The 27,758-nt window shown below is 41.4% G+C and overlaps 3 protein-coding genes and 1 long non-coding RNA gene across 5 annotated transcripts; 3 read left to right on the top strand and 1 right to left on the bottom strand.

The window, feature by feature from the left end:
* The first annotated feature begins 163 nt into the window (after positions 1-163).
* On the top strand, positions 164-7,972 carry lrif1 (ligand dependent nuclear receptor interacting factor 1). Of its 2 annotated transcripts, none has more exons than XM_034591401.1 (3): positions 164-679; positions 3,889-5,428; positions 6,890-7,972. In XM_034591401.1, the coding sequence occupies exons 1-3, from the start codon at positions 642-644 to the stop codon at positions 7,754-7,756; spliced, it is 2,445 nt and encodes an 814-aa protein (XP_034447292.1). In that variant the 5' UTR covers positions 164-641; the 3' UTR covers positions 7,757-7,972. The 2 variants fall into 2 exon arrangements, with proteins under 2 accessions (XP_034447292.1, XP_034447293.1); XM_034591402.1 differs by having other exon boundaries at positions 167-679; positions 5,348-5,428.
* LOC117765189 lies at positions 1,456-19,500 on the bottom strand. The gene is made up of 5 exons (XR_004614516.1): positions 19,091-19,500; positions 17,048-17,052; positions 10,511-10,516; positions 6,648-6,660; positions 1,456-1,466 (listed from the first exon to the last, which is right to left on the bottom strand). It is a non-coding gene; the product is annotated as an uncharacterized LOC117765189 (long non-coding RNA).
* Positions 14,145-18,876, top strand: LOC117765157. The gene is made up of 4 exons (XM_034591483.1): positions 14,145-14,229; positions 15,893-16,414; positions 17,746-17,816; positions 17,907-18,876. The coding sequence occupies exons 1-4, from the start codon at positions 14,221-14,223 to the stop codon at positions 18,241-18,243; spliced, it is 939 nt and encodes a 312-aa protein (XP_034447374.1). The 5' UTR covers positions 14,145-14,220; the 3' UTR covers positions 18,244-18,876.
* A 1,054-nt stretch (positions 19,501-20,554) lies between the features above and the next one.
* On the top strand, positions 20,555-27,505 carry LOC117765172 (insulin-like growth factor I). Its single transcript, XM_034591518.1, has 4 exons — positions 20,555-21,505; positions 23,438-23,564; positions 26,102-26,289; positions 26,799-27,505. The coding sequence occupies exons 1-4, from the start codon at positions 21,461-21,463 to the stop codon at positions 26,988-26,990; spliced, it is 552 nt and encodes a 183-aa protein (XP_034447409.1). The 5' UTR covers positions 20,555-21,460; the 3' UTR covers positions 26,991-27,505.
* The last annotated feature ends 253 nt before the right edge of the window (positions 27,506-27,758 follow it).

Raw genomic sequence — 27,758 nt, 5'->3', positions numbered from 1 at the left:
TTACACTCGATCAGGGACCCAGACTATAAACAGTGTTGGACCGCAGCCCTTATGATGTATGTAAATGTAAAACTATTTGGTACATGAGCTTTGTTACATTTCGACTAAAGCCCGGGACACATTTCAGAGCGGAAGCGGAACGTCTGAGCGGATGTTAGCAGACCGGAAGTTAGCAGACCGGAAGTGTTCTGTTCAGAGGCTTCATCGTTTGGTAACACGATCACTGTTATTATGCGGTGTCATGACATTGAGATGGACACTGACAGAAGTAAGAACCATCTTTGGCAGTCTGTGGTTAACATATAAACCTTGATGGATGAACCGAACATTTATGTGTAACGTGCAAATGTTAGCGACGTTGAACACAACCCACGTCACAAACAGGAAGTTGGATGTGACAAACGCGAAAAACAAACGGAAGCCGAGAGGTGCAGCGACCGAAGTGTAAAGTGGGAATTATTAGATCGAAGGAAATGGACACAGGGAAAATACACGCGACTCCTTCTTCGGTCGTGGGGACGCAAACAACGAGGAAATCCATGTAAACACAGTTAGCGCGAATCACTCTCCAGTTTGATTGAAGCTGCTCACTTCGCCTCTTTGGGAACATCACCAGTCCAGTTTCAGGGATTTCACCAGTCATGTTTCCTACTAGTAAACACAAGGATGCAGTTCTCAGGTACAGTTCTGATGATCCTTCCCATTTATTCCAAATATTTCAATATTTCACTGTTTTTACCTCTACGTTTGTTCAACTTCAGGTCTATAACATGTCATCAGCATCAAATGTATATTAGTTTGCTACTTTTACAACCAGATCCGTTTGTGGTTTTGATCACATTCATGTGATAAAAAGCCTGTTTATTAATATCCCTGTGTGATTCTAACGTGATCTACAGTCTAATCATAATTACAGGAGTATACAACCCAACATGGAATATGAAACCTAAACCAATGGCTCTTGTATTTAGCTATGCAGCTTCACAGTGAGAACAGTCAAGTAGTTACTAGTAGAGAGAGGATAATATAATATAGATCAACTTTATTGTAAGGCACCTTTCATACAATAAATGCTGCTCAATTTGTCACATACAATATAGTTCAAAAATAAAAACAAGTTAACATTTCATTGAAACAAGATAACAGATTATAAGAAACACGAGAACATGTTAAAATGACATTTTAAAGTAAAAGAAATAAAAAAGAAATGGATGTCAGCATGGATCTGTGCATGATGGTCTGGACCTGGACAGGATTTAGCCCGACCCTCCTATCTAAACATAAATTTGGGTTAAGAGGTGAAGTTGACGTGCAACACATGACCGTAACAGAAGCAAAGCAACTTTAACATCAGCTAATGTAGCAGGTCCCACTTGAATTGACAAGGTTAGATACATTCTTAAACTTATTCTAGTTGGAGTCAAGCCATTGTTAACCTAGTTTAGCAGGCTAGCCGTTTCCCTCTGCTCTTAGTATTTGTGCTGGTTCACAGCCAAACTCAAAAAGTTAAGGTTGGAGAAGGAAGAGGCGTTCAGGAGTGGGGACAGAGACAGGTTTATAGAGTCGAAATACAGGTTTAGCAAGGAGGTGAGAGAAGCTAAACGTCTGTACTCTGAGAAACTCCAACACCAGTTCTCAGCCAACGACTGCCTGGAAAGGGCTTAGGCAGATTACAAATTGTAAGCCTAGAGCCCCCCACTCCACTAACAACCCACGCCTGGCCAACGACTTGAATGAGTTTTACTGTCGCTTTGAAAGACAGTCCTGACACCATCCCCTGTGACACCACCCTCCAGCCCATCAACTGCACTTCCCCCACCATAGCACCTCAGAGCCCCCTCCCTCCTCCCCTTCCACAGTGACGACTCTCTCCATCCTGGAGAGGGACGTCAACAGACTCTTCAGGAGACAGAACCCCCGCAAAGCAGCCGGGCCAGACTCTGTCTCTCCATCAATCCTGAAACACTGTGCTGATCAGCTGTCTCCGGTGTTCACAGCCATTTTTAACACCTCACTGGAGACATGCCACGTTCCAGCCTGCTTCAAGACCTCCACCATCATCCCTGTCCCCAAAAAAACAAAGATCACTGGACTCAATGATTACAGACCCGTCGCCCTGACCTCTGTGGTGATGAAGGCATTTGAGCGCCTTGTGCTGTTCCACCTCAAAGCCATCACTGACCCTCTCCTGGACCCCCTGCAGTTTGCCTACAGAGCCAACAGGTCTGTAGACGATGCAGTAAACATGGCCCTTCACTTCATCCTCCAGCACCTGGACTCCTCAGGAACCTATGCCAGGATCCTGTTTGTGGACTTCAGCTCTGCCTTCAACACCATCATTCCGGCTCTGCTACAGGACAAGCTCTCCCAGCTGAATGTGCCTGACTCCACCTGCAGGTGGATCACAGACTTCCTGTCTGACAGGAGGCAACACGTGAGGCTGGGGAAGCATGTCTCTGATTCCAGGACCATAAGCACCGGTTCCCCTCAAGGCTGTGTTCTTTCCCCTCTACTCTTCTCCCTGTATACCAACAGCTGCACCTCCAGTCATCAGTCCGTCAAACTCCTTAAGTTCGCGGACGACACCACCCTCATTGGGCTCATCTCTGGTGGGGATGAGTCCGCCTACAGGTGGGAGATTGACCATCTGGTGACCTGGTGTGGTCAGAACAACCTGGAGCTCAATGGTCTGAAAACAGTGGAGATGGTTGTAGACTTTAGAAGGAACCCAGCCCCACCCACCCCCATCACCCTGAGAGACTCCCCAGTCGACACTGCGGAGTCCTTCCGCTTCCTGGGCACCATCATCTCCCAGGACCTCAAGTGGGAGCTGAACATCAGCTCCCTCACCAAAAGAGCTCAACAGAGGATGTACTTCCTGCGGCAGCTGAAGAAGTTCAACCTGCCAAAGACAATGATGGTGCACTTCTACACCTGCATCATCGAGTCCATCCTCACCTCCTCCATCACCATCTGGTACGCTGCAGCCACTGCCAATGACAAAGGCAGACTGCAGCGTATCATCCGTTCTGCTGAGAAGGTGATTGGCTGCGATCTGCCATCTCTACAGGACCTGTTTGCCTCTAGGACCCTGAGGCGTGCAGATAAGATTGTGGCCGATCCTTCCCACCTGGGTCACAAACTCTTTGAGGTGCTTCCCTCCGGCAGGAGGCTGCGGTCCATCAGGACCAAAACCTCATGCCACAAGACCAGCTTCTTCCCGGCTGCAGTTGGCCTTATCAACAAGGCCCGGGACCCCCACCTGACTTGGACTCTTATCCCGCCCCCACGCCTCAAGTCTGTGTTATATTAACACACATTACATTGCACATTGCATATTTCACACTCACATTGCACTCCTGTTTTGCATTTTACATTTTGCATTTTACTTTTACATTACTTTTTATATCTTTTATATATTTTTATTTTATATTTGGTTTTTTTTCTTATGTAAATTACTTATTGTGTTTTTATGTTTTATGTTCATTGTATGCACCTATATACCAAGGCAAATTCCAGGTAGGTGTAAACCTACTTGGCAATAAATACTTCTGATTCTGATTCAAAGCTTCGCTAACCATGTTCCGATTCCAGCTCTGTATTGCCATTAAGCCATGACAGTACAACAGTGAATGAATAACTCCAGGACTCTGAATTTGAAGCAGCTAAGGGAACTCCATTTCATTAATTCCATTATTTACACTTCTAAACAGTCACATTCTCAAAACAGATCTACTGCAGCAGTGAGAAGAGCTAAATGTGTACTGTTTGGGAATTCAGCACATAAACAACATTTCACTGCTTCAAATTAGTAAACTTAAAAAATGTATTTTCCTATTAGTAACCTTTTATGAACATGTTTTTTTGCTCTGTTGTTTTTTCTCTCAGTGGGGCCGGTGTCTTCTACCAGGCGATGCCTGCTGTTGGAGCCGATGGAAAGAAAATCATGACACTGATTCCTGTAAAACTGGTTAATGGACAGTTTATCCGATATGAAATACGTAAACCCAGTGTGGATTCTACCATACAGAAAGCTGTAAATATTTCCTCAGCACCACTTCCGATAAAAAAGATTGTCACGAATGTGTCAAATGTCTTGCCTAGTCGAGGTGGATTGGATCCTGGTAATTCACGGAACAATCATCCTCAACAGCAACAGACTGAAAGTTTAATGTCCAAAGTGCCGACAACGCCTGCAACAAACTGTGTGAACTCTGTAAGACTTCCATATCAGCTCCCAGTGATGGTGAAATCTCCAGCACTCCCCAAAGGACAGCTTCTTCAGATTCCCCCTAATGCACATGTACGAACATTGCCAGCATCTAAACTTCCTCCAGGTATCAAGAAGCAGATTTTTAATTCATCAGCCGATTCCACTCCGGTTTCAGGCGTACCCAGTGTAGTCTTTGTGTCACCGGTCACCACCGTGAGTCAATGTGCTGCTCCACCATGGGATTCTGGACCTCAGTCACCCAGGCTGCCTTCTCAGACAGAAAAAACAGCTAAAATATCGAAGCCACTCTTGAAATTGATTCCAAAAGCTTCACCAGGGCCTGACGGCCCTACAAGGTGGGTAATTGAAGAAGAGGACACCTCAACTGCTTCATATATGCATTCTCATTCTGTTACTTCTCAGATTATTCGAACAGTGGCACAGAGAGAGAAAACTGACCAGTACTACAATGTTTCTGAGTCTATCCTGGACAAAAGTGGACAAGATGGACAACAGGATAATGCCTTAATCATGTGCAACGGGAAGGTATTTTTTGTGGCCAAAAACAGCAGTCTACTATTTCAACAAGGAGAAAACGACTCACCCACAGCAGCAACAAAAAGTTCTGAAATCAAGGAAACCACAGAACCTTTATTCCAACACCCTGTGGAGCTAGCTGTACCTCAAACACAGCAGGACATCAGCATTATTATTTTAGATGAGCCAGATGAAGTAATCGATCTCTGTGATGACAATACTCAGGATGACTCGCAACAAGCACCATCAGTTAGCACGTCAGCAGTCTCTCATCAGGATGATGACAACGTAATATTTGTGTCATATATTCCACCAAAATCTGAGGCTGAGTTGACACATGATTTAACAGTTGAGACACAAACAACAATAGAAAAGGACATTGACCTGCTGAGCACGAGCCGCTCGGACAGTTTGACACAGGAGAAGAGCTTGGGTGGTAGAGCTGAAGCTGATGGATGGGGTGAAGGCGCCACTCTTACTGGAGGAAGGTCAGGCACAGTTGAAAATGTCACACATGTTTGTGCTTCTGCCGGGACGAGTGTGAATGATGACGAGGGCTCAAACATGAACAGTAAGCAGAGCACTTCCACCCAACAGGAGGGGAGCATGGGAGGTGATGTTGATCCAGAAACTCCAGCAGATGGCAGCAGTGAAGCATGCTCTCACAAACAGGAGGAGGTGAAGCCACTTTTATTGTTTCATTGATGTGGAAAACTCTGGAAAACTAGTGATTTTAACAGAAATGTTTAAAAGCAGGGATTAACAATGTGATATCACTATATTGTAATTAGGTCTTAACTTAATAGTTAAATTCATACAACATCATAAAATAGAGAAAACTGTACATTCCAGTTTCACAGATTTCAGGGTGATATCTTCAGACAAAAAAATTTCATTTTAAACATTTTGAACTTTCTGTAGAGCAGATGTAGTCATCAAGCTTCTGAGCCAAAATCATTTTAATGCATAACACAAGATGGCACCAACTTAACTCGCATTCAATTTTATAATCATAACAGGAGAAACTGGTTTCCACACGTGATTCATATAATGAAAGTTACCATCCTGGTTTGGATGACTGGCCCTGTCCTCCATGCCACTGTTGCATATATGGTATTTTTGATCTCTTACAAGCCTTCGCCCACTGTTCAGCTTTTCTGACCACAGCTGTGTCTTAATTCAAGGGTTGCATCCTTCCGAAGCTGCTTATATAGACAGATTGCATCACAGCGACGCTACTAGGCCGTCCCATTTCAAAGGCTCCTTCAAATGCGTCCTTCCATCACTGAGAAATGAAGTCTCTTAATAGGTGGATCCTTCCCGGCTCGACTTAGGGACAGCAATTAAGATTCGCTGCGCGTCATCGACAAACCGTTTAGAGGTATAGGTGCCGGCAAACGACGAGATGTCCGATGCTTGAGTATCAGGCTTGAAATAAACCAAACAGCTAACAACACTTGAAAAATACCAGGGGGCAATAAAAGTTTCTCAACATGTCCAACTTTAGATCTTTATTAGGCAACAGCAATAAGTGTGGGTCAAGCTGGTGATGCAGATCACCTGTAGACCGGACCGTCTTATTTCAGATCGGCCTTTGGGGTCTATGCAGCCCAAAAAGGAGACAGTCTTTGTTTGCCGCGTCCACCTTGTCCTACGAAGGATGCAGCCCCTGAGTTGAGACACGCTCCACGTTAAAGTACCTGTTTGTCACATGGTCCCCTTGCTCCTGTAATGTGTTGCTGTTATGGATGATCCATGAAGAAGCGGATGGCAGTAAACCAGTGATATGACGGGATGGTGACACGCTCTCCTCCTAAATAACAAGAAAACATTTCACTCACAACACATTGAAAAAGAATTTAAAAATAAGAAAGGTTTGCTTTTTAAGTCTTATGACACCATATTCTAACCTCTTGATGCAATAATTTGCTTTGCAATGACAAAAATATATTTGATGATAATACATCCAAGAAACTCCTATTTTTTGAAGTGGCTATTTGGCTTATTTGTCAGAGTATGAATTGTTTCATGTAAAAATAACCATAGGTTTGCCCTCCAACATTTCCACTTCACGATCAGTATCTAAAAAGAATCGCTGTTTCTCATTTTTAAGAGTTGTCTGTATTTTTATATTTGCAGGCCCCTCCAGGTTGTCAGACATCTTCACCGGCACCTCCACCCTGTAAAATGGCTGACCGTCAGCTGAGCCAGATGTTCGGGATTACAGTTGATGTGAAGATTTGCCTGCAGAGGATTGATGAGGCCTCAGCTGGACTTGCAGAGGCTCGGAGTAGTGAGTTTATAAACTCAGCAGAGGATCGGCATGAACCAGCAAATGGGTTGAAAGAGAAGGAACTCTTTCTGCAGGACTTCTACAGGTCCTGTGAAAACCAGAACTTTGATGTGAAGAGAGAGGAAGTAGTAACTGAATGGGAAAAGCCAGCAGATGCGGCCACTGTAACTGCTCACACAGATGTCATGTCTTGTTCACCACAGGGGGCGTCATGTGGTGTTGAAAACACAACATTGATTGGCTATGTGGAACCGATTGATGAGGACTTCCTCAATGCAAACGAAATCGCAGAGTTGCAGGATGTAGCAACCCTTCGACAGTCTCAGACTTGTGTGGACCTGAATACAAACACCAGCAGAATAGGAAGGACGAGGAAACGCCCCATGTGTCCATGTTGCGTCCCTGGTACTCCGGAGCCTGCAGTGAAATTCAAGTCAGAGGAGCTGGAGAAATGGGCATGCAGAACAGAGCAGATCAGTAAAAAAGGGACACGAACAAAAGCTGCTAGAAAAGGTGTGATAACATCTGGAAACAGCTGTCTCACAGTCAGAAACAATCAGAAATCTAAGACTCATGAGGTTCCAGCTGGGGACAGTTTGTCCTCAACATCCACGGACCCAGATGAACTACAGAGAGACAGACAGATCCAAAGACTCAAAGAGCTTCTGAAAGAGAGGGAGGCAGATTTAGAACTGGAACATGGAACAGCATGAGCTGAGACAAGTCTCACCTTCCAAACTAATATTCTAACAAATATGCTAACATGTGTTTTAAAAAGTTTTTAGAATATCATTTGTTTTATTTGTTCTTTGTGAACCAACACTAGGACCATGAGTCAGAATACACAGGCCTTTTGTTTGACAGACACGCAACACGGGGCCAGGTCGGAACCAAACCAGCGATCGCTGCAGGAGGACTCAAGCTTCCATTTGCAGGGCGTCCGCTAGCTCACCTTAGCTGCTTTCAGACATACACACAAATGTCAGAGTGAGAGCCTCCAGAGTTTCTGGGGACTTTCCCCTGCCAGGCTCTTGTAAAAGTTGCATAATGTCTGATTGAGCCGATGTGACAACACATCAGGAGATTCTTCGCAGGATTAAGCGTGAGTGGGTGGGTGTGTTGACGTTTCTAACAAGCGACAGATGCCACTTTTTTTTTCATATATCTCGAGATAAAAAAGCACCGCGATACAGCATTTGGTCATGAGGGTTGACGCCTGTGTTGATGTCCAGTAAACAAAAACACATGAACCCTGGAGCAGAATTTACATGTCACGTCTTGTTTCTGCCTGCCACACCACCCCTTCTGTGTTCTGTGTATGTCTGAGTGCAGAATCTCCTGCTGTGTTGTGTACACTGTGTGCACAATTATTAGGCAAGTTGTATTTTTGAGGATTCATTTTATTATTGAACAACTACAGTGCTCAGTCGATCCAAAATGTTAAAAAACCTCAAACCTGAATATTTAAGAAAATAAAAGTGAGGTTTTGGCTTTCTTAGGAGAATATATATGTGTGCACAATTATTGGGCAACTACTAGTGTGCAGAATTATGATGCAACTAAATGAAAAACGAAAAATGTACAAATAAACATTTCTGACATTTCAAAAAAAAAATCAGTGACCAATATAGCCACCCTTCTTTTCAATAACAGTAATAAGCCTTCCATTCATGGATTCTGTCAGTTTCTTGATCTGTTGACGATCAACTTTTTCTGCAGCAGCAACCACAGCCTCCCAGACACTGTTCAGAGAGGTGTACTGTTTTCCTTCACCGTAAATCTCCCGTTTAGGAAGGGCCCACAAGTTCTCAATAGGGTTTAGGTCAGGTGAGGAAGGGGGCCATGTCATTATTCTTTCATCTTTAAGGCCTTTACTGGCTAGCCACGCAGTGGAGTACTTTGATGCATACGATGGAGCATTATCCTGCATAAAAATCATGGTCTTCTTGAAAGATGCAGACTTTTTCCTGTACCACTGCTTGAAGAAAGTGTCTTCTAAAAACTGGCAGTAGGTTTGGAAATTGATTTTGAGTCCATCTTCAACCCGAAAAGGTCCAACTAGCTCATCTTTAATAATACCAGCCCATACCAGTACCCCACCTCCACCTTGCTGGCGTCTGAGTCGAAGTGGAGCTCTGTGCCCGTTACTGATCCAGCCACGGGCCCATCCATCTGGTCCGTCAAGAGTCACTCATCTCATCAGTCCATAAAACCTTTGAAAAATCTCTCTTCAGATATTTCTTGGCCCAGTCTTGACGTTTCATCTTATGTGTCTTGTTCAGTGGTGGTCGGGTTTCAGCCTTCCTGACCTTGGCCATGTCTCTGAGCACTGAGCACCTTGTACTTCTGGGCACTCCAGGTATGTTGCAGTTCTGGAATATGACAGCACTGGAGGATAATGGGTTCCTGGTAGCTTCACGTTTGATTCTTCTCAAATCTTTGGCAGTTAATTTGCGTCTTTTTCTCAACACGTTTCTTGCGACCCTGTTGACTATTTGCAACAAAACATTTGATGGTTCTGTGATCACGCTGCAATCAGTGCTGCATCCCTCTGAAAGACTTTTTACAATTTTTGACTTTTCAGAGTCAGTCCTTGATATAGGGTGTTGATCTCCTTAGGCCACACCCTCCCTCATTACACAAATACACATCACCTGATATGCTCAAATCCAATAGGCATTCAAGTTTATAGAGCTTGGAGTTGGAAAATATGCATAAAAATGATGATATGGTCAAAATACTCACTTGCCTAATAATTGTGCACACAGTGTATGTGTCAAACGCAAACTCCTGACAAAGTCTGGACCCAATCCTCCAGAGACAGGAGTCTGAAAACAGCCGTAGTTGCGCGGGCGCCCAAATACATTGATTTCTATTTGCTAACACACATCTGGTTCATAGTTGTCAGTTACTAAATGTTATTCCACACTCACCATCCAGTCAGAGTCTTGAGTTTTAATTGGCAGTTGTTGGTTTAGAAACATGTGCTTTTCTACCCCTGTTTTGAGTCAATAAAATGTGTTTTGTATAGCTCCAAATCACAACATACATTATTTCAAGACATTTAAATAGTAAGGTCGAGACCTTAAAAATTAAAGAGAAACCCAACAGTTCGCACAAGGAGCAACACTAACCATTATGGAGAGAAAAAACTCCCTCCTTAACTGGAAGAAACCTCTAGAACCAGACTTATTGTGGTCGACCATCTTCCTCGACTGGTTGGGGTGTGCAGAGAAAAATTGAGGAGAGAGAAGAGGTGGGTGGAAAAGAAGGGAGAGAGGAGAAACAGTTGTGAACCATCATATTTAACAATTTAACATTGATTCAAAGCACATTTACTCTGTGACACACTTTGTGCACTGCTTCCTATAAGCCACCGCTGCTGCTCCTCCACACACACACACACACACACACACACGCCGCGGTGGACACAGTGACTATTGGAACAGAGGTTCCAGCATTCACACTGTGTTCTCCTCTTGGGTCATTTTGTCTTGTTTATGTATCTCGGCAACGAAAAACAGCGCTCATGCAAAAAAAAAATTTCAGGTTATGTCAGAAATGTGAGGAGACATCTGCTGCATATTAGTGTTTTATTTCATTCAAGTTCATTCAGTGATCTATATCAAAATGCACACAATCATCTAAAATGTGACAGAAGCAGCAGGAGATGTGATAATATTCAGCAGGACTACATGAAAAATGGCAGCATTATCATCACAAATAGAAAAATACATATTGTGAAGATGACGCCACTGTCTTTTGCTTTGCAGGTTGTATCGAAAGAACATGTTGAATGTGTCAGTGGCACAAAAGTGAAACAAAAGCCTCCTTTCATCCAAACCACAATGACTCCTACCTCCATCACAGGCTCTGAGAGGACAAACCATCCTCACCTATGAGTGACCTGTGTCACTAAAACAAGTATTCATTTGTTAAACAAAATGTTTTCAACTTGGAATCATGTTCCTGGTTTTTCAAAGATGGTGCTTTGCATTTAGAAGCTCTTAAAAACCTCTGAAGTGAAGGTTTGAATTCTCGGTTTTTGCCCATTTTGTTTAAAATAAAATATGTTCTTAAAATCCCCAAAACAAGTAAAACTAGTACGGCTGCACAGGCTGCATGAACTTCACGTCACCAGTATCACGTGATACACATGCATGCCGCTTGTTGGCAGCGGTAAAATGTCTCGGAAACGAATGAAGTTAGCAAACTCTAGCAGGATGCTTATCTGCATAAATGGCAGACAAGTGCATTTTTATTATGTGTGGCTTTTGACCAACAAATATAAGATGTGGCTCAGTGGAGGCAGACCCTATGCTAAAATATATTGGAAAGTTATGGTAATTAGTTGCTAGAAATGTGTTAACAGATTCATATTTTATATATTAATATTAAGTAAAGATTTGTAGTAATGTCAGGTTCAGATATACTTTAAGCAGAATTGAGATTTTATGAGGTCACTTATGCAAATAAATTCACAGGTTGAAAAGAGACGTGTTGCTGCAGGCAGCAGAAATGACAATATATATGACAATATACAAGTCTAGGCTAGAGTTACTTTCTCACTTGTTATAGATGCACCTTCTGCCCCCTAGTATGAAGTCTGCAGAAAGTCCAGAGGAGATGATGTGGGAACACAGCAGGAGATCCTCCACAGGAAAACAAATGAAAAAAAGAAAACTATTATATCAGGATGAAAAAGCGGCGCCTTACATGTTAACACGCCTGAGTGGAGAATCTCGTGCTGTGTTGTTCATGTGTGACAGGCAAACTTCTTAGAAAGTTTGCACGCAATTATCTGGACTTCCTTTATGTCTGAAAATGGCTTATGTTTTTAGCAACACAGCCTGAGAATGGTGATGTGGTTCACTTGTTTTGAAAGGTGCTTTACAAATAAAGTTTATTATTATAAACAACCCCAGTGTCCCATTCTCAGCAATAGCTCTTTATGACTTGCTCTTTCTCAGTAAGTCATTATGCCGTCCACAGACACAGGACCGCAGCAAATGTTTACAGAGAAACCTACAATGGCACCAAAGTAGATCATAATACAAAATGCTGACATGAGATGTTCATATTTACAGATGTTGCAGAAGAACTGGAGTCTGGGCCCACAGATGCTGATCCCCCACTGTGGGGAAGCAGCTGATCTACTCATACTACTGCCAGCATAACAGTGGCTCAAAGAAAGTAAATTGTTGTGGAGAATGTTGAAGAAATGGCTCATGTGTTATGTAGACTACAGAAGAGGGTTGGATCTCTGCTTCCTTTGGGTTCCTGCTCATTAAGGGGATAAAAGAAAGTGTAGTAACCCCATTAGTAGCCACAATCAGACATTAACATGCCAATGACCAGCACACAAATCAACAACTTTAAGCATTTAGTAACACAAGATGGCACCAACTTAACTTGCATTCAATTTTATAATCATAACAGGAGAAACTGGTTTCCACACATGATTAATATAATGAAAGTTACCATCCTGGTTTGGATGACTGGCCCGGTCCTCCATGCCACTGTTGCATATATGGTCATTTGATCTCTTACAAGCCAGAGGGAGCACCGGTCTTTTTGCTTGACTCCAATGATCTTAGAGCAGACCTTAACTTTATGATTTAATCTTTTATTTGTCTTCCACATACATCCCATTACAAATGGTAAAAGCAATCGATACAAACAGCAAAAGAGTTTAGCTTCCCCGCTTGACAATGTAATGAGTGATTACATCAAATTTAAGTTGTGGGTCAAACACTTTTCCAAGGTAGCTAGTTATATGTCTCGACCTCTTCTGCTGGCTTTTGATTTGACACTGCACCTCCTGAAATCTATAGTGATCGCACCATTTGACGAAGGTAGATAAGGCACAGCCATGGTCAGAGGTTTGGCCCTGTAGAAGAGGGTTCATCGGAGAACTTGACAAGATACTGTAGCTTCCTTCGTGAGACGTCCTGCTGTGGTCGGTACACATAATAAAAAGCAGGGAGGAGAGGACATAGCCTTGTGGGATGCCTGTGGTTGAAATGGGGACAGTGGACATTTATCCATTCACGAATACCTGCCGGATTTGTTCTGTTATCTTTTTAAAAAATGTAAAAGTACAGTAAAATCTGATCAATTAATTTAAAATAAGAAGCCACTCACTCAACTAAAATGTCATTGTTAAAAGCTAAAGAGAAAAAATGAGAAGGCACATCAGCTGAAAAATTATTAAAATACTGTAAGTAAAGCACAGGTTGAAATGGTCATAAAGGATCAGATGAGTAAAACATGGCAGAAATATTTGGTGAAAACTCTCTAACAGTATTTAAAAGGTGAGGGCGTTGGTAGAACCTGGAGCGGGAGCCGTAAGAAAGAGTTGGTTATTACCTGGCTGAGAACAGGACATACAGGTTTACATCCAACCCTGGATTCTGAACATACTGTGATAAACCAGAAACAATTAAACATGTACTGACAGATTGCAACAGGTATCAGCACTAAAGGGTTGGAAAAGGACAACAATACTGTGGAGGATCTGCTGGGAAAGACATCATGAAGTGTATGGTAGTCTTCTAATTAATTACTAGAGTAACAGTGATATGTTTTCCAGCCAGTTAACTGTTCAAGCTCCAGTACAGTAGGTGGAAGATAATACCATTGTAAAAAGACAGCAACACAGAAACGTGTCGGTGGTAGTGCTGTAAACAAAAGGAAGAAAATGAGAAAAGGCGGAACAGGATTCAACGTTACATGAAACAGGTAAGCACCAGCCAAAAACTGAGGAGCACACAATACACTCATATGAGGAATCACCTGTTTAGTCACCAAGGAAAGCAAAACACTCTGACTTTAAATTGCATTTCTATTCAATCTTATCCACACTCCAGTCCAGTAGGTCGTGGTAATGCAATTGTAAGCACTGATTTTCAAGCACATTCAAAAAGTGTTTAAAAAGCACAGAAAATAATAAGAATAATTAAGGTAACAAAGTAATATTTAAAAGGTTTTAGAAAACACGAGAAATAAGGAAAATTATTTATTCCAGTCACATTCATCAACTCTTCTGATCCACACTTTCCAGAAGGTGGCGGCAATTCGCCTGTAAGTTGTTTGCCACCCGCCATTGAAGAAGAAGAAGAAGAAGAAGAAGAAGAAGAAACCGAAACAAGAAACAGAAACAGAAAAGTCGGATTGAATGAAGAAGGTAAGAGCAACATTATTGTGAACAACAGTATTTAAACACCTTCAGCTCGGAGCTGTGGTGAAATGGCTGCCTCATTCAGGACAGAGACATATCCTTCCGCCAAAAACCTGCGCTTTATGACCAGCGAACATGTTTAAACTAGTCCAAGTTATACTGTTACGATCCTTTTCAGCTACGCCACTGGGATGTGTCAGTATATGTATATATATATATATATATATATATATATATATATATATATATATATATATATATATATTAGGGCTGTCAAAATGAACACGTTAACGCGGGATGATTAATTTGTTGAATTAACGCGTTAATTCATGCGCAGAATGACCCGCTCCATATACCCATACCCGCACCCACTCACTCGCTCGCTCAGAGCGACACGCGCAGTAAGATCAGGGATTGGGATTCATACTGAAAGTGTGCGTGCGCACAAAAGCCGGAAATGGCGTACGCAAAAGAAAATTCCCATTTATAAAACCGTGCGCACGCACACCTGAACGCAATGTTCGCTTTATAAATCACAGTCCACCTGGAAACGTTCGTACGTGGATCTGCCTTATACGCCGCCCTCCACACGCCCCCTTTCAACCATAAATGATCAATGCAAAGCACGTCATGAATATTAAATGATGCTGCTGACCAATGGGTTTCCACGGCGAGTCATGACAGAGTCACGGCATCAAGCGATGAGAAGAGGAAGCGAAACTTTCTGACACTGACATCGAAGTGTTTGTTAGTGAGGTGGAGGTGAAGAGCGATTTTATGGGACAGCAGTGATGTCACTAATAAAGAAAATACATTGATACTCTGCTGCTGCTGAAATGTTTCTTCATTTCTTGTAAGTGATCTCCTGTGCGCTCTGTGCGCCTGATGGCACAGTCCCGTTCACTGCAGCGATTTAATACACGCACAGTGTTAGAAGATATTATTAAAACCTATTAATGACTCGGCTCCGTAACTCTGCTGTTAAATGGAATCTAAACGTAATTTGCTGTAAGTTGTTTTATATATTTTTTAATTAAAAGGTTTGTATGGAACAGATATGTTGCGCGAGCACAACTAAGCTGTTGGTTTTAATGTAAATGATGAAGTGGATCAATAATCTGCTTCAGTTCACCACCTCACGTCTGCGTCGCCACTTTCCCGTCTCCAAAACGTTCGTACGCATGGGTCAGAGTTTGCGTGGAAATACTCTAATTTTCCCTCAAGTTTGTTTTTATAAATCCCAACGTTTGCGTGAGGGTTAAGTGACGTACACACGTTTCAGGCCCCGTTTTGTGCGTACGCAACGGTGATAAATGAGACCCCTCATTTATCACCGTTGCGTACGCACAAAACGGGACCTGAAACGTGCGTATGCCACATCATAGTGATCACAGATATGCATGTGAATACGAGCAGCTATGAAGAAAGATTTTACTCATTTAACAAAAGTGTCGATCATAATGTGGTGATCGGTGTTGATATTGTGGTGTCATTTCAAACAAATTGATGTTTAAACTTTAACCCGATTTCATTGTGTTTCATTCCATACATTATCATATGCAAATTAAGCCCAACCCCATTTCTAAACTTCAATATTTAGCAGGCAGGAAGTGAAGGGGAACTCATTCCGGCTCTATAATAAAAGTCAGTGTGTTTTGTGTTTACACAGGGAAATACACAGAGCATGGATTCCCTCAACAGACTTGAAATCTTCATCCCAGAGGAGGCTGACGCAAAAACCATCCGTCTGTGTAGTTTACCAGCCGTATTGCTCAAAAGAATGGGCCTCCCCCTGCATGACTCTAAAGACTCCAAGAAACTGGCAATATGGATTAGTCCAGCAGTCTTACGGAGGAAGGGGCAGAAACTACCGTCCAACACAGGAAAGGATGCACTAGAAAATGTGTCCTCACTGCTGGGCAGAAGGTTCCGGCCTCTTATGGGTCCTTTCAAAATGCCTATTTCCTCTACCAACCGTGCCATTTGCAACATGCTGAAGGATATGAACCAAGGGAAAACATGCAAGTCTCCCACCCCCTTGTGTCCCCGGGACTCACCACCACAGACTGGCTTCCCTGCTATTGTCATCTACCATGGATGCATTTACCTGTGCATCAGTAAGAACAATCCAAGCAAGAGTCGACAAGACACTCCCTCTACTCACTCATTGTCATCTAAAAGCCAGAAGAAGGTAACTTGACATTTCAGTTGGTGAAGTCACAGCATGGGAAAACATGACAATTCATTTGACATGTATAGCTTTACATTCACACAAATGCATTCTCATTTCAAAAACCAAACTATTTCCTTTTTTTTGAACTAACACACCAGAAAACACATGATATGATATTTCACATACACTCTGCATGTTCGGGTTAACAGGAAGCAGATTATACACTCTGCAGTTGGTCGCTTGGTTGCATAAATACTGCTAGGAAGGAATAACCGTGATGATGAAAAGTAGGAACATCGATTTGTTTTCTCGCAGCAACAACGCAGATAAATTGTTAGTTACACCAAGTGTTGGTAATGCTCAATCAGAAAGACAATGTGAGTGTGTCAACGTTTCCAAAAGTCTGTTTTATGGGTTTGAAGACTCAGGAGAGGTGTAGGACTAATTTTAAAACAGTTTAAAACTAAAACTTGTTTGGTGTGGAGTGGACGTAGCTTTAGCATTGGAAGTGAATCAAGACTCACTCAGTTTTCAGACATGTCCTGCGAATGATCTCCGGAGAATTGGGGTCAGACTTTCTCCGCAGTTTTCCTTTCACTCATGCACAACGCAGTGGGGGGTTCTCTGCTCACATGCGTTCACAACAGCAACAGATCCTCCACAGGATTCAGGTTAGGGGTGATGCATCAGACAGAGGCAGGATGTAACATTCTGCTGTGGAGATCATTTGTTTTTGTTTACAGCACATCAACACCGGCGTCGGCTGTTATCACCACAAACTCTCTTCGTCTGTGTCTTTCTGGTGTTTAACACTGCTTTTTAATCCAAACACACTCCTGCAGACAGAGGTTTCTTCTCGCAGATTATGACGCAGGACAGTGTTTTAAGTTCATTGTTGCAAAAGAAGCGAAGCCCCGTTTATCCAGGAACATAAATATGAATTCAGCAGGTTTTTATATAGATCAGTTTTAAGTGTGATGATTAGAAAACATCAGAGGACCAGAATCACTTGTTGACCAGCGGAGTAATGTGCCTCAGTGGTGCTGATTTAAGTTAAGAAAAGATACAGCTTTATTGATCCACACACCAGGGAAATTCAGATGTTACAGCAGCAGGTATGTCATAATGAGGTAGACAAGAGAATAAAGAAATATAAAAAGGCAATAGAATACCAAAATTATTGTGATGAAATGTATCAACCTTGACTGGAGTTGAATTTATTTTACTGTAGATGCTATATTTTCAAAGTAAAGAAAATTAGGATGTACTTGTTGTAAGTCTGTGGACAGAATTTTCTGTTTACCATTTTCCAAAAGTCTTATGTGATACTACCTTATTTTGTCCTCCAGGAGCTGCACAATGACAAAAGGCCCAGGAAGATGCACACCACAAATAAGAATGTGCCCTCATCCAAGGCTGCTCGCTCTGTCCGACAGTCCGCTGACAGCGGGCAGCAAGTGGATGGCCACAGTCACAAAGATGCTGCAGGACAGCAGGCAGCAGAGGAAGCAGCAGCAGCCCCAGAGCCAGCCTGGTTTCATCCTGAGGGGGGCCAGGAGGTGGGGGCCAATGAGGACAGTGGTAACTGTGAGATGCAGGACCTGGCCAGTGATGAAGCCGAGCGCACCAGTCAAAAAGATGAGGGGGTCGGTGATGTGCACATGGAACGTGGTGCAGTGACACACAACAGCAACCAAAGCTGCACAGGGAGGGAGTCTCTGGGCGCCACCTCGCTGGTGAGGGAGTGTGACTTTGATGAGCTGGTACAGGAGGAGAAGATCGCTTCAATGAAGGCCAGACTCCGACTGAGTGAAGCTGCACTCAACAGTCTGCATTCTTCACAGTAACTGCTTAGTCACACTCAGCAGTAATGATGTGTCAGTTTCACAAAAAATCCCAACTTATGTTACAACTTTGATAGATTGGACACCTACTTCTTTCGCTTTTGTGTTTACCACTTGGTACAGCCCTAAGAATTATTTCTAGGAGAGACCCTGTGAATGTACGGGAACAGGAATTTCTCCTTGACTGTTATTGGGACATGGATATATATGTTGTTTTGTAAGAATCAGTTGGTTATAAGCACACATGAATATTTATGGTTTATGAATGACAATGTGACATGTATTCAATATAAATGTGAAGCCCAGAATATAATCAGAAACCACTGTGCATGTTAATAACCTGATAGCTTAACAGTCATCACATTCCCTTGACATTTGCTCTAGATTAGGATTTATATTTTTCCTGAAACCTGATTTGTTCTCTAGCACAGCCATCAGGCCAAACTTAACAAATGCACATTTACATAATGCTGTTGAGGTTCTAAGAATCTTATCTCCTCTTGAATCATGTCTCACTTTGTTTTTATCAAAGGTTCAGTGTGTAGGATCTAGTGACATCTAGTGGTGAAGGTGCATGTTGCAGCTGAATGCCCCTCACCTCACCCTCCCCTTTCCAAACATGAAAGAGAACCTGTGGTAACCTCCAGTTGTCATAAAAACTCAAAAGGGTTTGGTTTGTCCAGTTTGGGCTACTATAAAAACAAAACATGGCGGCCTCCGTAGAGGACCTGCTACTGATGCAAATATAAAGGGCTCATTCTAGGGTAGACAACAATTCGCAATTTCAATGAAACACACTAGTGAAAACATCACTAGGATTTTTTTATGTTCAATTTCTGCAAACGATAACTTTAAGTGTAACTGCATGAACCACCTTCAGGGGACAGAAGTGGGACTTTTCGTCTTAGAGTTGCCCTGTGGCCTTGAAAGACTGAAAACTCCAACAGAGCGATAGAATTATAATGATACACTGTCTGTATCTGTTTGTTTACTGTCATGTCACTGCTGACACAAGGTTTACTGTTGTGATGTAGTTCTAACTCAGAAAAAGCATTATTTTTGGATCACTGCTATAATCTGATAATATTTTTTTGCTATCTGAAGAAATTGGCCTGTAACAAACCTGAAATAAACCCAGCTGGAAACAATGTTATAGTGTTCAGAATTTGTTTGGACCTGAAGCCAATTTTCATCACATTCACACAGAAGTGACCACTGCACTGTTTTTCAGTCATTAAGTGCCACATAGCTGACAACAGATTTCCACCGAATTTTACAGCATTTTATTCATTCATTAGCCGTACTGTTTATCTGCGGGGGCAGGAGCCCACCCCAGCAGACTTTGGGTGAGAGGCAGGGTACTGCCTGGACAGGTCACCAGTCCATTACAGTGCTGACACAGAGACAAATAACCATTCACAATCACATTTACCATTACGGCAAGTTGGAGTCTCTAATGAACCTGCATGTGTTTGGACTGTGGGAGGAAGCCAGAGTGTCAGGAGGTCACAGGGCTATCCACAGACTGGATAGCACTTCACATTATCACTTCAATAGGTTTTGATATTTTCCAGATGAGAAAGGTACTATTTCATTTTTTTATCAGTTTATTCAAATACTGACTGTTGGCAAATTAGCTGAAAAAGAGAGGTCCTCACCATAGACTACATAAAAGGAATGAGGGATGGACAACATGACATCTCCCCGTCAAAGCCAAAGCATCTCGATCACCCCCTGGTGGTTGGCTGTAGTATATGTCTTTAACCCAGTCTCCTCTTTGTTAATGGATGGGACATGGACCAAACTGAACGGTGAAAGTACAAGTACATTTTTTCTCTCAAAGATGGTTCTTGTATTTTTAGGTAATTAACAGCACACTGATGTATGTTCAAGTTTTTTATTTATATAAAATGTTGTGATTGACAGCTGAGACTGAGTTGCGATTGGCCAAACTCGTGTATCAATGGCACCTCGATATCGTCGCTCCATCCCCTGATCGCTACTGCTCCAAATGCAGTAGATGCCGCAGTGTCTGGATAGTAAGATCATCCATCTTTATATAGTTTATGGTCTTCTCCAGCCAATGTACGCCTGCATCCGAGGAGAAGAATTATCTCTTAAGACCTCCTACGACAGAACAACAGGCTCTGTTTTCTATTGTTGTTTTGATATGTGATGAAATTCATTTTGTAAAATCTAGTTTGGCCTCAGAGTTGAGATCTAGAGAAGATGGGGCTGAATACATAATAAATATATGATTTGTTGGACAGTTTGACAGAAGTGTTACCTCTGTTGACAGATTTACCACAACACATAGGGTTGGTGGTTTGAGCCCAGTCTCCCCTATTCTTCATTCTGAAGTGTCCTTGGGCAAGATACTGAACCCCAAATTGCCCCTGATAGCTGTGTAATAGTAAGAAGTAGAGATAGTGCTGCACATCACAATAGACACTATTTACATTTCAGTATAAATATATTATTCCTATGGCTGGAGATGTTCTAAGGTCAGACATGTCCCATTCTTATTAGTGCAATATATCTTGAACAGTGGGAAGAAATTTCTTTAAAATCCCAGTCCACCTCAGACACAAGAATTCATATGCTAATAATGAATTAACAATGAAATGATTTAAAAAAACAAATATCTAATAGGGGAAACTGACTCGCTAACTTCTAAGTGAATTGACCTGTTAAACTCTTTAATGTTCATGTGTTATCAAACTGATGAAGAGCTTGTCTTCATGTGCTATTGTTTTGTCTTTCAGCAGTGCTGTGCTCTCAGGGCCACTACTTTCAATTCACTGTCCAATAATGAACAGGAGTGAACTTAGTGCTGCACAGTTTTCAGTGGGACTTTGTCTTAGAAAGGTTCATGATCATTTTGGAGGGTGCAGTCAGTGTTGTTGAGTTGTGTTGTATAACACAAAATAATAGAAAAACCTCGAAGTCGAATCAACAGATCTAAATCAGTTTTAATACAACCAGAACATGAGTGAGACATCATGGGATATCATGTTTGTGAGTGTGTGGATATCCTGTCACATTCACAGTAGGAACAGAGCAGAACAAGTTCAGCCCCAGTGACAGAATGTTAAATCATCTTATATGAGTTGTGGATTAGATATGAGTGAGGGGGAGGAAACCTCAGTGCTGTGGTCCTCCCCTCCTGCTGCATGAGTATAAGTCTGCAGGTCGGCTGAGGTACGTCCCCACAGACAGGATGCACTCCACATACTGCTCCTCTGCCAGACCATCGACACTCACAGTAAGACCTGCTTTCACTCTGCTAGTAACTCTAGACCAGGACTGGCAGGAAGTTAATGATGCCATGTTGTAGCACAGCTTTCTCTGTAGTGCTGACATTAATCTGAGATTCTAAACCTTCTCTTCTCTGTGTCCACACTGGTGAAACTTTATGTCATGGGACCATTATTTTTTTCCTCTAATTCCCCAAGAACCAACTGATTTGTAACGTTACCTTCACTGGGTCAGTTGGATTTAATTATAGGACATTTTGAGAAAAGTTAATTTGGTTTACTCGTATGAATTTTTCTACTGCAAAGCAGAACAGCTGAACTTGCACAATTGTGCTGTCTCTTGACGAGTGCAGTGTCCGTTCTAAACCTGCCTGTTTTAAATGTTCTTGTCCTGTGTTAATACTCTGGAGCTACTTCAGAATTATTCCTCCTCAAACTGTTCTATAATATACTGTCACCTGTTATTGTTTGTGTGCTGGACGTTGTGTGCAGAGCTTTTTATAAACAGTCTATGGTGCAGAGTGAAGTTAGAAAACTTTGTGTTCATCCTACCTGGTCTGTCTGCAGTGAAGATTTTATAGTCAATGCTTTTTTTTTTTTTTTAAATGAAACTGAATTTGGTTTATTTCGGTTCACATGTGTGGCTTTTTATGTAAGATTGAATGATTTACTCAACATGTGTTAATTTTTCATTCGATGGGATGTCGGCTCTTTCAGAGGTCTTTTAAGCGACGGACATAATCTTCAGACCCAAGTTCACAGCTTTTCAAAATGAAATCTCAGCAATTCAGCTTGATTTAAAGCATCACAGCCACCACAAAATTACCTTTTAAGTTGTGCTTTTACTTTGAAGTGATTCTATGAATGATGCTACTATGACAGAGCTCTGCACTGGTGACACCCGTAAATGTCTGTGTCAGTCTGACATTGTAAAATAGAATAATCAGATAATCAAAATGATCAGGTGGGTCGAGTATTATTGCTCGCGGGCTGCCAGTTGCTGTAGATTATCAGAGGACGTAGAAGAAGACATGGTCAACTCTGTCCACAGACTGAAGGCAGATACTGCTACAGAGTGCTGGTCGTTTGTTTATTCAATTCTTATTAATATTGAATGTATCACTTTTGTTGAATTAATCGTTCATATATTTTATTAGAAAATAAATTGGAGCAATTTATCGTTTTCCTCTATTTATTCAAAATTATATTATTATTATTATAATTTTAGTCCAATTTTAATCAAATAATTTACATTTCAGGACAGGACAGAAAGTGGATTCATGCCTTGAACCACACCTCGCTGTCCTAAATGTATTGAAATGTCTATGTATTGAATCCACTGAGAGCTCACTCTCTCCATGCTCAGTAGAAATCACAACTTGACATCTGTTACATGTGACGATGCGTTCATGACCATTTTTGCAGTATCATTGGAAGAAATGGGCAAAACAAGCTGAGGCTCCTGTTTGAATGAAACAGGAGTTTTGCAATATTTATTGTCCATCAACTCTGATACAATGTAATTAAATAAGAAATCAAAAATGAAAAGGTGACCATTGACCATGATTTCATTTATAAAGGGCAGGGCCAGGATTTTGTATTTAATTTTAGGTCAAAGAGAAGAAGCTTATAGAAAGTCATAATGAATACTTTGTAGATTCATTTGTAGAGGCATTGTTTGGGTTTTGATGTAGACAGTCGATAAGAGGGGGTGATAATGTAAAATAAAGGTCCTAGCTGAATCCAACCAGGAAAGTTTAGGCCGATTGTTGACACCTCAAACTTCTTAGCTTAGCCTGAATACATGAATTAAATATGGTATGTTGCAGATTTTGTATTGAAGAGTTCGCTCCGACAACAAGTCCAAAGATACCATGAGCAGGATGACTGAGAATCTTCACAGATATGTTTTGTATTGAAGTTTCTCTTCTCGTCTTCAGGTGTTGTGTGTGCAGCTCATGTGTCTGGCAGGCTGGCCCCTCTGCTCAGAGGCAGCCAGACTCCGCTGTGGTTCGGATCTCCTCAGCGACCTCATATTTGTGTGCGGTGATCGTGGGATATATTTAGGTAAGTCTATCTTCATATTATCCACTATCTATCTAATGTCACCAAAAGAAGCTGCCGAGGAGATTTAGACTTTTCTAGTAGACAAGGTGACAGTTGTCGCCTTATTGTGTTGGGAGTGGAAAGGTCAGGTGTCTTTTGGACAGTTTATAAAATAATCTTCCTGTGGTATCTAACCTCATTCAGGTTCTGGTCATGTCATGTAATCAACATCACCAACTCTTATCAGAACCATAATCAGCATATGATGTGAAACATACAAAAACATCATCATGCATATCCCTGTTTGTGATTATCAATGCAGGACGTTTCACAGTGTCACAGTCTGTCCTTGTCATTTCTGTACTGAGGTGCAGTTGTAAACAGTATCAGACTTTTAATGGAGACATTTCAAATCCAGTTATTAATTAAATTCTAATTAAATAATATTTTTCTTAATGATTTGAACAATTGAAGCCTGCAGTAATACTGCAAAGATGTTTTCAGATGTGTATTCAGAAAACATTAAATACTCATATTTCATTAGTGTCCTATACGATTTTATAAGAGAGGATGTCAGTGTGGATCTGTTGCAGGACAGTTGCTCTGGAGAGGACACTTGTACCTCAGCATTAAAAAAGTATTCAGTAGCAGTGCAGAGATGTAGTTAATCTGAAAAATGTAGTTAATCTGAAAAATGCTTGGTAAGAATTCAGACACTAACAGTCTTCCACAGTACTGTGTATATGAAAACAGGCAGACATTTGGCAGGTTTACTGGTTGTATGCTGACTGTCTGTCAGTTGATCTATCGCAAATGTGTTGAGAGAGTCACGTAACTTAATCACTTTATCAAAACTGCATTTGACAAAATAAACCTTTCTGGAGTTCTGTCAAGTTTGATGAGCAACTTCTGTTTATTCATCTATCTACTAATTCCAGAAATCTGAGCGGAGCTGTCTGACTGCAGAAGGCATATTATCTGCTTGGCATACGTATCATTGATGCTAAAGAAAGTGCAGTACCGAGTTTTGTTCGATTTGGACATACAATACGTTTCATATTAAAAAACTTTGAATAAACAGGTGACCAGCGCTCTGTAGCAGTCAGTGGGGGCAGCGTCTCTTATCAGGCAGTCTATGGACCGAGTTAAACAACACAAGCAATAATACGTAGCTATTTTGATCATCAAGATCATTTTGATAATTTGAATATTTTTATTTCACCATGTTGGACAGACAGAAATTCTGGGTGTCACAGGTGCAGATCTCATGTCATAGCAACAACAATCATAGAATCACTTTCTCTTTAGTAATATGTCCACAAAGTAAAAACATAACAAATGGCTTGTTGCCGTAATGCATTTATACAGGGAAGAGTTGTGGTTGAAGATTGTGTTGATGGCTGACATGTAATGTGTGAAAAATAACATCAGTTGAGTAAATCATTCAAACTTAGATATAAAACACACATTTGAACATTAATCAAGCAAATTTGGTTTAATTTGATGAAATATATTGTATAAAATTGGTAAACAGAAAAATAATATTTTGGAGATATAAGGATGAACACAAGTTTTCTAACTTCATTCTGCACCATAGACTGTTAAGAAAAAGCTCTACACAGGTCCAGCATGTAAACAATAAAACAGTTACAGTACATATGTTGTCGATTAATCATTCATGACAGTACTGGATTCAATACAATACTATTCTAGTATTTTTGAATTACAGATTATGGCCCAAGACTCTATATAATGTAGATTTTAATCAATATAAAAAACACTAATGAGATAAAATGTTATCGGGGTTATTCCACCCTTTGTGCAACACTTTCTCCAGCAGAGGTGTGTAATAACACAGATATGGTCATGGTCATGGTGTCCACAGTTAAACATTGTAGTTATTCTGAGCACGTTATCAGCTCCACGACAACAAATCATGCCCTGTTTATGTATTTATATTAAAATAAGCCTAGGCCTCAGCAGTAAACTAATATATTCTGATTGACTGTACTATAAGAGATAGAAACGCATGGCATTGGATGAGCTGGCTGCTGCAGCATGTTGGAGTAACAGGGGCCAAACACTTCACAGCAGATTTGATGAAGTGAAGCATCTTCAACAGTTCATTATTATGAGATTATAATTTCTCCCACAGGACCAATAGAATTACCAAGAGGCCCTTTCACCTGATTACCTTTCCCCTGTTCTGACCAAGGCCACCCTCTCCATCTGCTATCAGAGTGGTGGCAGTCCACCAAAACTGGTAGCGTGCTAACCAGAACACTGTGCCTCGGTGTGTGATAGCTTTATTGTTAAAACACTTGTTATCTGAGATGGGTCCAGCTTTCACACTTACAACGAAGAAGAGCGCACAACAATTCAGAGTGCTAAATCATTAGTCTGGTTGTTTTATCCAGTAAATGTGAACGGCAGTGTGACGAATCAGGAGAGGTTTTTTTCAGAAACATTGCATACAGACTAAAAAAGGTTTAATTCATGTTTTTTTAAGTAAGGAAGATACTGCAGCTTGACATGAGTTGCCTGGATTACCTCTGCAGGTAAAGGAACGTGGTCTGGTTACGGTGCTCGGCCCAGAGGGAAGGGGATAGTAGATCAGTGCTGCCGAACAGGTGGCTGTGACCTTCAGCATCTGGAGAAGTACTGTGCCAAACCAAAGAGCCGGGAGCATACCACCGCTTGGCCAGTCACAACCACAACAGCACACACCACGACACAGCTAGATATGGTAAGAACTATTTAATAAAAAGTAATCTTCACTCAATGTTTACTTACTAACTTTATGTACAGCTGTCAAATGCACTGAATAGTTTTACACTTAGACCAATCAAAGACCAATCGCTGAAACGAGTGCAGGGGCACGATGTACTGACAACTAAAGCAGAAGTAATGTTATCATGCTCCACTGCAGTTTAGAGTAAAACACAGTGTATAAGGCAACGACCACCACAAAAACCCCAATACCCAAAATCTGAGAAGGAGTGGAGAATCCCTTCTCACAGAGAAATTGGCCCACACACACCACAACAAATACAGCTAACGGTGAAAACAACTTCAACGTAAAAATAATGAGTTTAATACCACGGACAAAACCGAAGAATATACTGTAACTAAACTGATATCCCCGATAAGCTCTTGTGGAACAGTGCAGGTCCCACAGAGGGCCAAGGTTTCCCTTCTACCTCCGAGCTCCATGTCCTTGAATCAACTCATTTTTGTCCTGTCTTTGCTTTGCAGGCACAGCAGTTCGAAGCAGTATTTCACAAGAAACTTTTAGAGCACCTGGGCACTCCCAACAGTCCAAAGAGGGAAGCTTATAGAAAGAAAAAACAGCCTTCAGTCCAAAGGAAAGCCAAAATGTCCTCATCAAAAAGGAGGATCAAACCAGCACATCCAACAGGCCTCCCTCACCCTCTGAGAGAGCGATGAGATTTAACCCTTGACCTCTGACCTCATGGAAATAAGCATATTTATAGTTACTGGATCGGAATCAGAGGAACATTTTGCTGCTCACAATTGCCTTTTGTTTGTCTCATGAGAAATGATCTCTTATTTGAACATGACTAAATTCCAGAGGTGGGAAGTAATGAATTACAAATACTTTGTTACTGTACTCTTTCAGGTATCTGTCCTTTACTTGACAAATGTTTCTTCTACTTCCTACAGTTCAACACAAATATCCATAGTTTCGACTTCCTACATTTTCAAAACACACCATTACTTTCATTTTAATGCATTTGATGGGAATTATTCGTAATTTTTTTTATTTTGCATCAACGAGCGCCACCTTCCCAACATTAAGACAGATTTCAACCTAAAGAGACAGTAACACAGAGAAGGTTATTCCTTATTGTGTACCTATCAGCGCATATCACTCACAACATACAAAACACGGCTTAAAAGAAGTATCAAACGAAACAGACAGGAGAGGGAGACTCAACCGCCAAGAGTAACAACATGGAAGAACTTAAAGAATCGACCAACATTAATAATAACGTTGATAATGTTTATGACAAAGCAGAGCAACAAACCATTCCACATCACTGGCCTCATGTACATTTATAATACTTCTTTCAGCCCAGCCTACACATTTCCTTCTGGACATTGTTTATAATTATTCATTAATTTTTTATTTCATTTGGAGTAGAGTTGCCTAAGTTAAACAGTCTTTGTTCTATATTAATTTGACATGATTCT

Source organism: Hippoglossus hippoglossus, chromosome 7 (genome assembly GCF_009819705.1).
Source record: "Hippoglossus hippoglossus isolate fHipHip1 chromosome 7, fHipHip1.pri, whole genome shotgun sequence".
Classification (NCBI taxonomy): Eukaryota; Metazoa; Chordata; class Actinopteri; order Pleuronectiformes; family Pleuronectidae; genus Hippoglossus; species Hippoglossus hippoglossus.
The sequence above is the reverse complement of the archived record's forward strand: the minus strand, read 5'-3'. Positions and strand labels throughout refer to the sequence as shown.

What these genes read in the sequence shown, in the direction of transcription:
- lrif1 (XM_034591401.1), top strand. Translation starts at nt 642, where the DNA reads ATGTTTCCTACTAGTAAACACAAGGATGCAGTTCTCAG. An exon ending in CACAAGGATGCAGTTCTCAG is followed by an intron (nt 680 to 3,888) that starts GTACAGTTCTGA and finishes TTTTTCTCTCAG; the next exon opens with TGGGGCCGGTGTCTTCTACC. An exon ending in GCTCTCACAAACAGGAGGAG is followed by an intron (nt 5,429 to 6,889) that starts GTGAAGCCACTT and finishes TTATATTTGCAG; the next exon opens with GCCCCTCCAGGTTGTCAGAC.
- LOC117765172 (XM_034591518.1), top strand. Translation starts at nt 21,461, where the DNA reads ATGCACTCCACATACTGCTCCTCTGCCAGACCATCGACACTCACA. An exon ending in CCAGACCATCGACACTCACA is followed by an intron (nt 21,506 to 23,437) that starts GTAAGACCTGCT and finishes TCTCGTCTTCAG; the next exon opens with GTGTTGTGTGTGCAGCTCAT. An exon ending in CCACGACACAGCTAGATATG is followed by an intron (nt 26,290 to 26,798) that starts GTAAGAACTATT and finishes TTTGCTTTGCAG; the next exon opens with GCACAGCAGTTCGAAGCAGT.
- LOC117765157 (XM_034591483.1), top strand. An exon ending in CATCTAAAAGCCAGAAGAAG is followed by an intron (nt 16,415 to 17,745) that starts GTAACTTGACAT and finishes TTTGTCCTCCAG; the next exon opens with GAGCTGCACAATGACAAAAG. An exon ending in GTGCCCTCATCCAAGGCTGC is followed by an intron (nt 17,817 to 17,906) that starts TCGCTCTGTCCG and finishes AGCAGAGGAAGC; the next exon opens with AGCAGCAGCCCCAGAGCCAG.